The following is a 15,911-nucleotide window of genomic DNA, read 5'->3' as shown; positions in this document are numbered from 1 at the left end:
TGCAGGGCCGAAATCATTCTAGGAAACATCATCAAGAAGAAGTGCTGGAGGTAATGAAGACATTAATGTATCAGATTGAGTTAACACTTCAGTGTGTAAAGGGACACGTATGTATAAAGTCAACATGCATGAGGTTTCAAAGCATGAATGTTCAGAGCTTAGCAAACATGATCCTTGCTCTGTTTTTGTGTTGTAATTTAAAGTTAGCTCTTAAATCTGCTATATATTCACACATACATGTTATATCAGAAGTGCAACATAAAATATTCAATGTATCAGCGTTCGCCTGCTGGCATTTTCATAGGGGATCACCATATGAATAATTACATTTTTATTCAATGTGATATTGTGAATGTTATAGAATTGTTCAAATTATGCAGAAGCAAGTAATTGTGGAAGTATAAGCTGAGTTACATTTTCCACATTGTTTCAACGTTTCCATCAGAAAACAAGTGTATCCCTGTGTAACACAGACGCTGCGGTAAATGTGGGAACATTTAGCTGCTGCCACTTTGCCACTTTGTTCTGATTTGGCTCCGTCATCATGCCGCTCACAGTGGTGTCATGTACTGGGCTGACTACATTACACTGGTGGGCGTTTTGATGTGGCTGCAGTTAAGACTCACTGAACCTGACATTTCAGACTGAGTGTCCTCATGAATGTGCAGAGAGGAGAATTAGTGGTGCAGGACAAAAAACAGCAGCTGAGTAAGGCTGTTACCAGTTTGTATTACGTTTATGTCAACAATACAACACAGAGCTATAATATGTGCAGCCATATATTGATTTTTCCCATGATACTGAAGTCTGTGTCTTTCAAAATTTTATCAATATAAAAAAAATACTACATGATAAAAATGATTCAGAATGCATATTAAAGAAACACTTAACATATATGGAAGAATGGTGACTAAATCTAAAGCAAATGACTGAAACACCAAAACAGTCCAAAACATCCAGCAAGACGTTCATGAACTGGACAAACTTTCTGACTCAAAATGTTTAACAAATTGAAAATTGAAACTGGTTTTCACTGTTTTCTAGCAAGGGAAGACAAACAAAACACTAAATATTCACACAGATCCTTTTCTATTCTGCATACAGTTAAACTAAATAATTTTTATTTAAATTTATTTTTAACACCCCAATTTCTTTTTGTTTTTTTAATGGAAAATTGTGCTATTTTACGTCTCATTTCACAGAAGCGTATTACAAATAACATTTTTTTGGAGTTAATATAAAATCATGGGATCAATTTGTAGACCAAAATTTACTCTAAACTATCGTCTTGTCACGGGATTCAACTCTGGCAGATTCAGCAACTGAAGTCCCCTTTATGGAGATTGAACAGTGACAAATTACAATGAATATAATCAATAACTTACGACAGATTCATCTAAATGTGTGATTAATTTTGAAAGCTGGAAATGAAAATTAACACAGAAATAATGTAAATATTAATGTGCCTCAACTAAATGTATTGATTTTATTTGAAAAACTATATTTAATTATTTTATTAAATAATATGCAGCTCTGGAAAAAAAAGAGATCACTGCACTGAACCTCATTGAAAACCTCATGGTTATTCCACCAAATATTGATTTCTGAACTCTTCTTGCATTAAAACATTAGCATTGTTGCTTATAAATGAACATGAACTTGTATCCTTTACATTATTTGAGGTCTGAAAGCACTGCATATTTTTTGTTATTTTGACCATTTCTCGTTTTCTGCAAATAAATGCTAAATATTTGCTGGGAATTTCAGAGACTTGTCGTTAGTTCATATAATAAAAGAACAATGTTCATTTTACTCAAACATATACCAAAAAGAGTAATTGGAGAAACTGATAGTTTTAAGTGGTCACTTAATTTTTTCCAGAGATGTAGTTCCTGGGCTGAAGCACATCGTGAATTAAACGGTCAACTTCACACATCAAACCGATTAGGTCTGCTTTTCCAGAGACCCTGATGTCTTGTTCTAAACAGCAAATAATCCCACATTGATGAATGGTCAGCAGGATGTTGGACAAGGGCACCTCTCAATCACTTAAAGCAATGTGGAGAAAATGCTGCCAAGTCCATTTTGTCGAAGCAGAGAACACGGTGAACCACTCCGGTGCAGTTTGTGTCCCCAGGTCATGTTGCTCCTGTTTTCTGTTTCTTTCCCTCCATCATTTTAGGCGGTCGAGCTTGGTGATCACAACTAAGCTTTACTGGGGAGGAAAGTGAGTAAAACATTTCACTTTTCACCAAATAAATGTCTGATTGATTCTCACTGTAAATATATTTTCTAACTTAAATCATTGGTAAAATAGTTTTTTGTCATTGTGTGATTGATCAAATCAAGCATTTGTTACATGAGTTAGTCGTCTATGCCACCAAAGACGACTAAAAATAGCAAAAAAATACTTATGATGCTGCAAATGAGGATGTTCTCAAAGAGCCTGTGTCTCATTTGTCTTAGAAGTCAAAATGTTAATATGGTAGTGCCTTAAAATGAAACATTGAACAGATAACCACTAATTATACAGCAAGTTCCAAACTCTTTGATATTTGTTCCTGTCTAAAAAGTATGATGAGCAAAGCTTATAATATTACACACTGAGAGGATTGTATTTTCTCATTCTGCTTTCTTGCTTATGAAAATTGATCAGAATTGAAATTTGATAGGAGATTAAACTATTATAGCTGTAATAGGATTATTTTTTGCAGCAGTTGGGTTAGCTGTTTCATTGATCTGTTATGATGCAATACAGTGCTATATTTTTGTTTCATAATTAAATTTTAAATACTCTAAAACTGGCATAGTGTTTGCGACCCGAGAATCTCATGCCAGCTGGTTATCAGCTGCATCATATTAAAAACTGTACTGCATTAGGAAAGCACCACACTTAATAATTCAACTATTAATTTTTTTTGTATGTTTTATTCTGACATCTTGTATTTAAAAGGGGGGGATTACAGCCTATTATTTTCATCAGTGTGTAATATTTATGAGTTTAGTTTTTTGTGCAGTTTTTTCTGTAGATTTTTTCTCCGTTAACAATTTGAAACCTAGTAAAAGAGATAATAAAAAAAAAAAAAAAGAAACCTGTTTTCTAACACTCAGACAGATAAACTCCAACACTCAGAGGATATCAGACTGTTTGAAAGACCCTGCTTTCTGGGTCTGGTGATAAATAGAAAACTATTCTCAGGAGGTTGAAGAACATTTTTTACGCTCCTGCAGAGAAGATTCAAACCTCCATCTATTCATGGTGAGCTGGAAATATGATGTCAATTCACACTTATCCATTTACATAAAACATATCAAAATGTTCATTTTAGTTGCTACATGTCTGAGTGACCACAACATTTTGACAGATCAATTTCAGAAAAAAAACATAGCATTTTTTTTAACCCAAAATTGTGAAGAAAAAAAAAACCCTCAGTGCACTGAAAGTTTTTTTTATTTTAGCTTTCTTAGACTATTAAAGCCGACGACTAATTCAGCTTTTTGCCTTGGTTTGTTTTGTTTTATCAGAGCCGAGACAGAAAGAGGATTGTCAAGGAAACACATCATTGAAGGTGAAACTTTCTTTTTTGGTCACCTTGAGTTTATTATAAGCTCAAAAACAAAAATCTCTTCTAAACACACTTTGAAACCCTCCATTTAGCTTTATTTTTTTTGTTTATCTTTCAGGTCTGAAAGGTTCCCTACAAAGGATGCAGATGGAGTACGTAGACGTAGTTTTTGCCAACCGCCCAGACAGCAATACTCCTATGGAGGGTGAGTCATCTTATCCATATTCATCTGTCCAACTCAGGGAAATCATAAAAAGTCTGTTTCACAGTGAAGCACCGTGGAACCTCAGCTGTTCTGCTGCAAAGCATGATTGGCTTCTCATCCTATTAAAATCCGAGCGCTTACAAATTGTAATCTTCTTGATACAAACTGATACGCAGCTGCAGGGAAGGAGCCACAACATGATGACTAAGAGCTGTGTTTAAGTTGTCTTTTTTTCTTTACCAAAACAATTTTATAAAGTAATTAAAGTGCTGAAACTGCAGCCTGGATCAGACTGGAAAAAACACAGTAAAGTCTTGTCTTTATGTAGAGTTAATATGTTGGGGGTTTTTTTAGCTTCAAATTGAAAGCTTAGAAGGAGTTTTTGTATTTTTGTAATTCTGTCATTTTTTTCTGGGAATACAAATTTGATTATTAAAGAGGTGCTTATAGACCATACATACTGTAACGCAGTGCTAAAGATACGCCACTGACATACACTAAATGAGAACAAGAGTGACAGCAACTTTAATGACTGACTTTTACTGATACTGATGAATTTAACTTAACTATTATTTGTTCCTCTAAAAGGTCTAAAATGTAGCTGATAAAGTATATTTACTCTTATTTTGTAGTTTACATATGAGTAATGGTTTTCAATTTATTTGAAAATGTGCTGGAAATTGATACGATGCTTGGATCTGAACACCTTATTGTGAAACCTTGTTTTCTCTTTAGTGGAGTGAACTGTGGTTCTGAAAAAACACAAAGACTTCTTCCCTTTTCTTATCCCAGCGGCTTCTTATTGATTGCTTTTGTCCTGCTCGTTCCCCCCCTCTATGAACCCTCGCTGGTCTCTTCCTTCAAGCATCAGAAATGTTGTCCTGTTTTCCACAGACTTGCTTTGTTCTCACTCCCACTACATGGTCCGGAAATTGTGTCAGGTTGCATTTAAATGTGAACCCAGCATGGTTAGAAAACACAGACGAAATGTCAGGAGGGCAGGATGAGGGTTGGAAACAAAACAGCAGGAACAAAGAAATTGACATTTTGTTGTTTTATTGCAGCATGTTATTTCCGTTGCCAGGAGGCAGTTCAGAAAGACAGGTTGTTAATTATCTCTTGCTGGATGAAAAGGAAAAAGAAAAGCTTTTCTTTAAGTTCTGGTGGATCTTTTGGACTTTGCTTTTCTGCTCGTCAGCGTTTGCACGTTTCCTCCACCCGCCCTACAACTCTGTTGCCATTATTTGTTTTCTCATTATTTGTTTTATTGCTACACATTATCTGCTGTCTTGCCAAGAACTACTCGTGCAAAGTGAAAAATAAGAGTCCCGCCACAGTGACGGATGGTGCTATAACTGGAGTGAGCATATTGTGATGATGAATAACCATAATGACGGTCCTAATTTGAGTTTTTGTTGGCCCTGACTGCTCCCGGCTTGCTCAGTCAGCAGTGGTTGAGTTTTAATTGCTCCGTTAAAAATGCAGCAGATTGAATGTGATCACAGGGGCTTTGAGAATGCCAGCTTGTTAGAAAATCCCTGAGTTTTAAAAGTTTGAGACAAACCAATTTACAGGTAGTAGTATTTCTTATTATCATTATTATTTATTTATTTTATTTTATTTATTTATTTATTTTGCAATAATAGAACTAAATAATGAACTCCTGTCCCCATGGGATGGTATTTTAACACTACCATCATTGTTGCTTCTTTTCTCTTTGGCTCGGTCTCACAGTGTCTGACTTCTATCACGGCAGACACTGTAGCATGTTGCCTTAAGATATGAGGGCTGCAACTAACTATTAATTTAGTCATCAATTATTCTGTGGATTATTCTTACAATTGAGTAATCTGATGAAACAAGGAGCACATTCTGCAGATTTTTCTACTGACCTCTGAGGCTTACAAGTAAAAAGGAAAATGAAAATGATTAATTTTCATTTGTTCAATAAAAAAATAATATCTCATTACCAAACATGCATTAACAAAGCATTCCTTCACTATACGCTTGGTAATTTGCAGCTAAAAACTACTTCTAACATCAACATGTGAAACTTTCAGCCCTTTTGGTTTCACTTAGCATCAATACAGCGCAGATTCTGAGTAGTTTTTAAATTAGCAAATGAATGATTGGATAGCAAAAGGCGCTTAATAGATTTTTTAAAAAAAATATTTCAAGAATTTTAACTTGGTAAAACCTAATGATGCAACTCGAGGAGTTGTGGGTAAAATATCTTTATAAACAAAGATCATAGAACTAGAAAATACTTCTTTTCTCCTTTTATGGCTGAAACTCATTGGAAGCAAATATTAAATGCCTTTTTAATCCCATAAAAGGATCAAGAGTGTTTATGTATTTAGAATTAGATGGCAAGTGTTGTTCTGGTGTTAACACTTAATTTAGTGAATTAAATCAACGACTTGCTTACTTACTATCCAGCTGATTCATATTATTTCAAATGTGCTTTTGCTGCAGAAATTGTTCGAGCGATGACCTATGTGATAAACCAAGGCATGGCCATGTATTGGGGGACGTCTCGGTGGACAGCTATGGAGATTATGGTACGCACCTCTCAGCTTTTCTTAAATGTCTTTATCACGTTCTCCTGGAGTAACTAAAATAAAAGAGGAAAGCATCTCAAATAATTCAACATGGTGTGGAATATTTTAAGAAAGTAAAATCAGAACACATCATCCTCCTGAGTGCTGAAGATCACATTTCCAGTCTAAACTTGTTATAAAGTCACATCCCAGTATAATTAAATTGCAACACTGCCTTTACTTTAACGCTAGAAATATAATTTATTTCATGTAACATCAGCACCCTTGACCTGGATTACAATGGTTTACACAATTTCAGCTGCAATACGAAGGATTTTAAACACATTTTTGGTCACCTTAAGAGCGCCAGTCAGCGAGCATCATCAAACTCTGAGCATATATCTTGGTTGTGCCACATGTGAAGCTCTGGGTTTATTGAACTCTGGACTGTGATTTTTATTTTTGTCTTAAAAGATTCTAAAAGCCAGATTATCATTAGTGATTCTAAAATTTAGAACATTTCCACAGCAATCTCGTTCTGGACGATCACTTTGCCTTTCTGACAGCTTTCACGTCAGACCCACAATTCTGCTCAGGAAGAAGTAAAAAATGAACAATAGGCACACTATTCACAGCACATAATGTGACTGCTGCTCTATGTGAAAACTGTATGACTTTGTATTCACAATCCATGATGAACAATGTTACTTACAAGGTCAACATGCCACTTTCTGTTGTTTGGTCCAGTCTTCTTTAAAATAAGTTTTATCATAACGTAGTCTAATACACACATGCTGATGTGACAACATTTACATCACTAAACTACATGAGCTGCATGTGACATTATGTTTTATCCCACACATGCAGGTTACTTTAGAGCAAATGACTCGCATTTAAACAACCACACTAAAAAAATCAAATCGACCAAAAATCTGGAACTGAACATGAAGATCTCCTGCGTGAACACGTTTCTTACTTCTGAGGGAAGCGAGGAAAACAGACAAGATAATTTTCTCCAGAGGTTGAATCCTAATTCCATCCCATCAATGATTGAGGAGCCAGCTTTTCACCTGGAAAAGGTCACCAACAGAACTTTGAGGAACAGAGCCAAATGTCAGGAAATACAGATGTGGAACCCTGGCATGTAGTTGTGGACAATTTAAGGTCTGGATTTATTAGAATGCGATGAATCCTCAGGCCTGCTGCTCTTTCACCATGTCCTCCCAGATATTTCAAGAGCAAAGCTGCCCTCTTTCTGCACGGTTTGGGGGACCTTCCTCATAGCCTAAGCATCATCACAACTTTTGGCCACTAGAACATCTCTTTGGCACGATTGTTGAAGATAATTGGTAATAAAAATGTTGCACCAATGAGATTTCAGCCTTCGTAAAGACCACAGGAAGCAGAATAACAGCAAAAGTAGCTTCTATCCAAATATTTTACAGCAGGCAGGGATGGAGAAATTCAATAAACCAGCAGGTTGAAGAAATAGCCAAGATGGAAGATTGTTTATATGCAGCAGCAAAAAAGAAACATTTATTGTTGCATTTATTGCTGCTCACAACTGGCCACCCAAGATCAATTTGGAGAGAAATATTCTCATATAATGCAGCAATGTCAAATCCAGGCCTGTTGTGGTTCTGATGTTTTCAAGATTTATGGTCCAGCTGGGTAAGGAGGAGTTTGACAGAATTGAAAGAGATCCACCAACAATGATCACTGATACTGATCACTAAAGTCAAGTTTTGAATCAAAATACAAAGTCAGAGACAAGTCAGAGTTTGGTTACTCTTGATTCAGACACCTAGGTAAGAGTGCTTGATACTGAATGAAAGAAAACAACCAGTGACTCCTGGTCACGTAGCTCATGATGCGCCTACATGAGCTTGTAATTATAAGGCTAAGACAATCCTGTGATCTGAAGATCTGAGACTGGGAGCACAAACTAACAGCGGTGAACAAAACACCCATCTTATATCCTCTTCTTCACGCCCTTTGTAGACACGCTGCAGTCTGTATTCATCTTCTCTCCCTGTGATCTCGCTGAAAGGGAGTTTATATCCTTGAATAGTTCAAGCCCCAGTGACAGCTCTGTTATTTATACAGCTTCAGTAATGAAGGGGGCTAAAAGGGGGCGTTGAAGTGTACGTGACATGGCAGCCATTTGCTGTATGTGTGCTCCGACCCACATGATCAGGCTGGAGCCATATGTCACAAACTGCAGTACATGAGGGTAGCTGGTAATTGTTAGGTTGGATGAGGGCAGGAGACAAACAAATTAAAGATAGTTTAAATAATCAACCATTTTCTTCTGAGCATTTGGGCAAGGGAGTCGCTTATCCAACTTTCTGATGGCTGAAGACGTGGAGTTTGCTGAAACCTACAAATTTGGATGTTTTTCAAGATTTTCAGGGTTATGTCTAGAATTGGGTTTATATCAGGGTCAAACAACAACAAAAAAAAAACGTGTTTGCACGCTCGCTTCAGTATTTTGCTCTTAAAACACGCAGGGAAGGAATAGATATGATTAAACACTTCCAGGTATATGAAAAACTTTAAGTATAATGTCTCAGGGAATCAGTACAGAAGATTGATTGTCTGACTCTGAGCTGTGCATTACAAATTTGGCCTTGCTCTTGCAGGCATACATATCTGAACGAGAATGATATAGTGTGAAAATCACTTTATGATTAGACTACAGTATAATAACTATTCATTTCCCTTTTTTTTAAATTCTCTTAAATTACCAGGAGGCGTATTCGGTGGCCCGGCAGTTTAATTTGATCCCTCCGGTGTGTGAACAGGCAGAATATCACCTCTTTCAGAGAGAGAAAGTGGAGGTGCAACTCCCTGAACTTTATCATAAAATAGGCAAGTATTCTTTATGTCAATGTGAATTGTAAATATCTTTTTGCTCGGCTGACCAGACTGTTGATTTAAAAAAAAAAAAAGACACTTTTTCATTCACTGCATGTACATCAACATCTACAAGTCATTTCTTCAACCTTAATCTATTTTGTCCAGTAGATGTTTTTGCAGGACAGGCTAAAAGTACTGATTCAACAGAAACTTAACCTGGTTATGAAATCTATTGTGATGTTCTGACATGTTACCTAAAACATGAATATCTACATATTTTCTATAGATGAAGTGATAAGAAATGTATTTGTCCTTCTATAGATTGTCTAAATTTTAATACCAGAAAAATATAACCTAGTCTAATCCAAAATATGGTTTCAGAGTCATGATTTCATTTAAAAGAGGCTATTATGTGTTTTTCATCATCACAGGAGTCGGAGCAATGACTTGGTCGCCGCTAGCGTGTGGCATTATTACGGGAAAATATGAAAACGGCATCCCAGAATCGTCACGGGCCTCAATGAAGGTCAGTATGGCTAAAGGTCACCTGCTATGCTCTGCACAACATTTACTAGAGCAGGTTGCAGAATTTAAATAGAGCCTTTGTTGTATGATGCCTAAAGCGTGCAACTCTATGACTGAAACGGCAAAATTGGCCCCTTTTTTCGTCTTTTTTTGTTCTTACTCTATTCTCTTGAAATGTCTTCTTGTTCTACTGATCACTCATTCTGTCTGTCTCGTATCTTCTGCTAGTCATATCAGTGGCTGAAGGAGAAAATAGTAAGCGAGGATGGAAGAAAGCAGCAAGCTAAGCTGAAGGAGCTAAACCACATTGCAGAGAAGCTGGGCTGCACGCTGCCTCAGCTGGCTGTGGGTAAGACTGAGTGACACATTCTGCTGAAGGAGCATCTGAGACGGCATCTGACAGTGATGTCAACCTTCGAAAGATATCATCAAAATGCATGTTATCTAGCTAGGACTGACTGCCTGTCACACTAAAGTGCAGGCATTTCCTATTCATTCTTGTTTTGGACAGTATCACAGAACAATAAAGTTAAAAACAAAGCTAACTCCACTGAGAATCCCAGATGCAGTTGAAGGACAGACTGAAGGTTGACCTTTCTCCTGTTAATAATGCTCAGTGCTTAGCGATCATTGTGATTTTCTCCAGCATGGTGTTTAAGAAATGAAGGAGTGAGCTCAGTCCTTCTGGGAACATCCAACCCTGAGCAGCTTACAGAGAACCTCGGGGCCATCCAGGTACAAACACAAACACACTTTTCTGTTTTCGCCCGCCTTGCATCGAGGTGTTGCACATGTGGATAATGTCATGCCATGTTCAATTCAAATTAATTAATAATTAATTAGTTTTTGGTAATTATTTCGTTCATGCATCACTTGTGATTTTGAAAATCATTTTGATTTATTGTGGATGGTTAGAATTAAAGATGGGACTTTAAGGCTCTTTCCAGGAAACCTTCAGGATTCATGCATTTCAAAGAGCAGTTGAAATGATAAATGTTTTATAATGTAAATTTTTTCTAAGAACAAGCCATTTTATCCTCCTTCCGTGTAAGTATTGTGTGCATTATTTATATTTGAATGTTACTTGTAATACAAAAGGAAAATGTAACAACCAGTAGAGGAAAAATGTGGACTTGAGTTGCTTTGGCTGAAACAAAAATATTTTCTGAATCATTAAATGTAATAATTAAGACAACACATTAATGGTAAGCACCCAACTATGAACATTGAACGACAAACAGAAGAAACCAAATAGAAGGGAGCGTACCACCATGACTCTCCTGTGTCAGTGTCATGCACAAAGCTGCATATTACTATACATCTGCCACCAGGACGTGATATGTCCAGCCATTTGTTTTACTTTATTTATTTGACTTTTAAATAAGTATCATTTTAAATTAAATAGAATAATAATTACTGCAGTGTGTGCAGTGCAGCAAGCAAAGATGTAAAAGTCAAAGAATGGCTCTCACTAATAGAATTGAGTTCTATAGTTCCTGGTAAAGAGTCGTTCAAAAGAATCAGATTGTTTGTGAACGCCACATTACTAGTTATAGGCAACCATGTTCAGGATTAATTTTAGAGGATATGCATCAGGTTCAGTAAAACATCTAACCAAAACGTTTCCTGCAGATCTGCAATGTCAAAAGTTCATCATTTTCCATAGTCACAATTCTAGAGTTTGTCTTCTTTATTTATGTATTAACTGCCACTTTTCAAAGTATAAATACAAAAGGTTGAGTCATATTTATGGTGGGTATTTTGACTGTGAGCAGACTTTAAATGTGGAAACTTTAAAAAACAGATGGATGAATTTGCTATTTTTCCATCTTTACATCTTTTGCAATATACTCAAAATTTGATTATGTTTGTCTCACTTTATTTCCTGCTTCCAGCCTTATGTAAAATCTCACTGTTTTGTCCAGGTCCTTCCTAAGATGACCTCTCACATTGTGTCGGACATTGACCACATCCTTGGCAACAGACCATACAGTAAGAAGGACTACCGCTCTTAGAGACGGGGCTGATGGACCAACAAGAGGTCTACTGACGACTACCTAACTTCACCTACACCTTGAACCCTCTTTGGTTCAGAGTTCAGATCCACAACTCTCTCCTTGGATGTGCCTGACCAGCCACAGACCACTCTAGCCGGAAATGGACGACCTCGCTACATCCAAGCATTGCATTCTGTAACTATCTTCAGTCGAGACCTGTGGTTCGATCAGCTCTACCGCGTTCATCTCAGGTGCAGTCCAGCTTAGCCAAGAAAAGCTCAGACTTTCCATGGCCTCAACCGCAGCTTAGTCGATCAAAGCTTTCCACCACCAATCAAAGGCATTTGCTACTCAGCTAGCATGCAATGATACAGAAATAGAACTATGCAGAGATCAGAGTAGCTCAGATCTAACAGCATGCTTAAATTATTGAAACACTAGACCCACTGTTAGAAAAGGTTAAAGTCCTGATACTCATTTATGTCGAGACTTTAATATGTTCACTACTACATCTCATTTTTAGAGATATTAGACTCCTCATGAACTCCACTTGGTTCATGAAGACAAAGAGGCATTGCAGAACTATTTAAAATTAAAGTGCCTTTTTTAAGTGCACCTTGATAATTCATCAGAAAACATTTAAGGCTTGTATTAATTCATTTAAGCCAAAATTTATATTGCAAGCATGTTTTGTTTCATAGCAAAGTACTGCAGTAGAGGCACCTTATGTATAGAAATTAGACAGACCTCAAATGAGTAGAGACCTCAGATGCATGCTGAACAAATCCCTTATTCAGACCTTTTATTAATATGCTGAGCAGCGTAGCAAAATCAATTACCATAAGCGCTTCAAACTTTCACCTCCTTTGTCAGAGGTGCCTGCTAAAGTCCTAGAATGAAACATCTTCCAGTCTTTACCAACAACAAGGTGACTCCCTCACACTTCTTGCAAAAACAGGCTTTATAAATATAAGTAAGACCTCGACACTCATTGGCTCAACTCGTCTTCAAAATGCCTTCTAAATCGATCCCTATATTTACAGTAGGCTAATGAAAAGACATTTCTGGCTGCAGATCCCTGAGTATAGCAACAACCAGATGCATGTTTCTCTGCTACAGCGTGCCTCCTTCTTCTTTTTGATAAGTTTTTGATCAGAAATGCTGCAAGCTTGTCTGCTGTGTGACTCTGGTGAAGCAAGCGGATTGTGGTACCAGAAAGAAAAAGAAAGAGAGAAAGAAAGAAAAAAGGCTGAGTGGAAAAGGGCAAACGTGAAGCATGTCGCCCTCGTGTGAAAATTTTGAGGAACTGCAGAAATTTCCACAAAACGAAGACAAGTGCGGATTGCAGTCACAGAAGAAAAAAATTATTAACTTGCGAACTGAAGCAGCATCACTAATTTCTTCAAAGAGCTTTGACTGCATTAATGGAAACTATTTAAGATATTTGAGGGGAAGAAAACCACAATATGACAGAATAAGCTGGAAAATAATTGTTCTAAACTGCTCATAGAATCTAAAAATATATTTTGTCATTTGAAAATATTGCTTGTTTGAGGATGTTACATGTATATATAGAGGTTTAATCTTGTTACATAGGCAAACTACAAGAAGCCTGTCTTGCATATGAGGGCTTTCCTGTACTGTATGAGAAATCTATAAATGAGATGTAAATAGAAATATTTTATTGCTCACTGCACATCACAGAGATTTCATCCTCCTCGCTCAGATTCGACAGCCACAAAGTCTCCATTCTTCTCTCCTCAAGAAAATCCAAATGTAGTACGAATTGTTTCCCATTTGTGAAGGTAATTATGAACAGGTTCAATTATATAAACACCAAACTCCTGCTGTAATCATTCATTTTCTGACTTTCAGTAGTTTGTGGCAGTTGCTCTTTATGTACTCCCTCCATTCTGTTTCATCTGGAAAATAAGCCATCATTGAGATGAGCAGAGAGATGTTGGGCAGGTTTCAGCTGAGTCACGGTCTTGTCCTTGGTGTCCGTATGTTGACTTGCAGCACAGTCTGCCTTTAAATCTCTGTAGCGAACTGTTTTTTGTGCTTGCCAGATGGTTCCACACTTTGAGGAGAAATGAAAAGCAGCATTTGTCTTTGAGACGTCTGCCTCAGGATTACGAACCCTGGACCTCGCAAACATTTCAAAATGAAACTGTTTTAGGAAGAAAAAAAACTGGGAATTTGCTGAAAATATATAATGCATGTTTTTCCTTTGTAGTAATTACTGATTTTAAAATACAGAAGTTTCAAAAGGCTCACAAATGTTAAGACCTGTAGAATGTTTTGTCAAATTGATCATGTGATTTAATGTCTTTTTAATGGGATCCCAGAGAAAATGATGGCGTGACAGGAATGAACCTGGTGCTGCCCCTCCCCAACTCGTTGGTGGTCAGCTGTTTTAATAAAGGATACTATGCTTTTCCCTAATTTACAGGAAAGAGAAATTTGTGAAAAACACAAGCAATCATCATGAAACTTAAGGAGAAACTCTCCACATACCAGGCTTGTGTTTAAATGTTTGGAGGCAAACCTTTTTTCTTTACATATTATTCCAAGGAGTCAGACTTTCTGGTAACTTTCCACTGGTCTTGATCAATATTTGATTGAATTTCCTGAATGCCTTTGTTTACAAAGTTTTCTTTTGACTTTAGTTGCTTTTCTACACATTGTTGGCGCAATACCCGAAATTTAATTCTAATCCTTGGAAACGTAATAAGTTAAAAAACAAACAAACAAAAAAACTCCTAGGTTAAAGATAAGATCTGGTTTTGTCAACACATTTGATCAAATTGGACAAAGTGAATCTTTAGGTGTTATTTTCACTGAAAAAGTATTTTAACAAATAAAAAATATCACTTTTAGCCCCAACAAGGTAATTCTTAAGAAGGCAATAATACTTCCAAGACAGTAGATGATCAGCAAAAGGGTGATGCATTTAATCTGCTTGTAATTGTTTTTTTCTCTCACTTTCATCTCCACTTTTCCATTTCCCCAATTCTTAATGACGCAATAAGATTCATCTCTTCATAGTCAGACTAAATGTGTGAAAACATCCAACAAAACCACCTTCAGAAAGTTTGAAGATCTCTTGATCTACACTATAAAAAGTCTCCATCACTGGAATTAAGTGAGAAATAAATTCTGGCTGGTGTTAAGCGTCTGTGTTCAACTTGTCACTTTGCTGTCAGACTGTGGCTGCCTGGTAGAGTGCCTTCACCCGGGTCCTAAGAAATACATTCAGAGATGTCTTTCATTAAGAAGTTGGCATTCAGTATAATGTTTCTGTATCTAAATGAAGTTTGTTATTTCAACAGAATTGTCAGAACATAACACTCAAAACCAAAACTGCAGCTCTGAGGCAGAAACTCTCTGAAAGTAAAAATTAACCACAAACCTTAGCTTGTATTTTGTCCATTAACATAGCAGAAAATTGTAGCCTGAATTTTTATTCCAGCTTAAATAGATTTCCCTCTTGTCCCTGAGCTCCACATTGTTGGAGGTGTAGACGTGAAGTTGAGTGCACAGACAATTGGAATATACATAGTATAAGGAAAATACCAGCACAAAAAAAAAGAGGTAAGGTTGAATAATATGAAATGCAATGGAATTAGTGAAAATTGTTTTATGACTGGCTTAGGGGAAAATATCCTTGAACCACAAGTGTGAACACTTTAGTAATTCTTATCCACCAAAAAGTAAAAAAAAATATCTAGTTGCACAGACTGCAGCAAGCTGGATTTCAAAGCAGTGAAGCTCTTTTAAAGTCATGCCAACTTTAAAAGAGCTGATGTGGGTAATATAGCAGGTAGACTATACCTGCTACTGCAGGTGGTTGGCTGCTGGCTGCAAGAGCAAAATATTTCATTTATCAGCAGCTATGCAGCTACAACAAAGAACAAAAAGCCAACATGGAACAAAGTAATTGATCGAGTAATCTAATTCTAATTTAGTCAAATATGGTACAAAAAAAAACAATATTGTTCCAGTCATTGTTTTTCTCATGTGCCGTTCTAAGCAACAGTTCTCTTCGCTGACCAGTGCTCTCTCTGTAAATACTCTACATGAATGTGTGATAATAAATACATTTATTGCCAATGAAAACAGTGTCTTTGCTTTTATGCTAAATAAGATCAAACACAGCCATGTCCAGAGTAGTTAAAACAAAAATTCCTGCTTCTCCAAAGCCAGACACAACTGCTAA

The 15,911-nt window shown here is 36.7% G+C and overlaps 1 protein-coding gene across 5 annotated transcripts in view; it reads left to right on the top strand.

Moving 5' to 3' along the window:
• kcnab1a (potassium voltage-gated channel subfamily A regulatory beta subunit 1a) overlaps nucleotides 1–15,805 on the top strand; it is a 90,755-nt gene extending 74,950 nt beyond the window's left edge. For all 5 annotated transcript variants that reach the window (XM_055028363.1, XM_055028364.1, XM_055028365.1 and 2 more), the window contains exons 5-14: nucleotides 6–50; nucleotides 2,183–2,227; nucleotides 3,526–3,569; nucleotides 3,685–3,771; nucleotides 6,247–6,332; nucleotides 9,062–9,182; nucleotides 9,602–9,696; nucleotides 9,924–10,044; nucleotides 10,342–10,430; nucleotides 11,621–15,805. In XM_055028363.1, the coding sequence (XP_054884338.1) occupies nucleotides 6–50; nucleotides 2,183–2,227; nucleotides 3,526–3,569; nucleotides 3,685–3,771; nucleotides 6,247–6,332; nucleotides 9,062–9,182; nucleotides 9,602–9,696; nucleotides 9,924–10,044; nucleotides 10,342–10,430; nucleotides 11,621–11,710 (823 nt within the window). In that variant the 3' untranslated portion in view covers nucleotides 11,711–15,805. The remainder of the gene's footprint in view (nucleotides 1–5; nucleotides 51–2,182; nucleotides 2,228–3,525; nucleotides 3,570–3,684; nucleotides 3,772–6,246; nucleotides 6,333–9,061; nucleotides 9,183–9,601; nucleotides 9,697–9,923; nucleotides 10,045–10,341; nucleotides 10,431–11,620) is intronic.
• Nucleotides 15,806–15,911: the final 106 nt, after the last annotated feature.

The sequence above is a fragment of the Poeciliopsis prolifica genome, unplaced genomic scaffold, assembly GCF_027474105.1.
Source record: "Poeciliopsis prolifica strain line A6 unplaced genomic scaffold, Auburn_PproV2 SCAFFOLD004, whole genome shotgun sequence".
NCBI classification, from domain to species: Eukaryota; Metazoa; Chordata; class Actinopteri; order Cyprinodontiformes; family Poeciliidae; genus Poeciliopsis; species Poeciliopsis prolifica.
The sequence above is the reverse complement of the archived record's forward strand: the minus strand, read 5'-3'. Positions and strand labels throughout refer to the sequence as shown.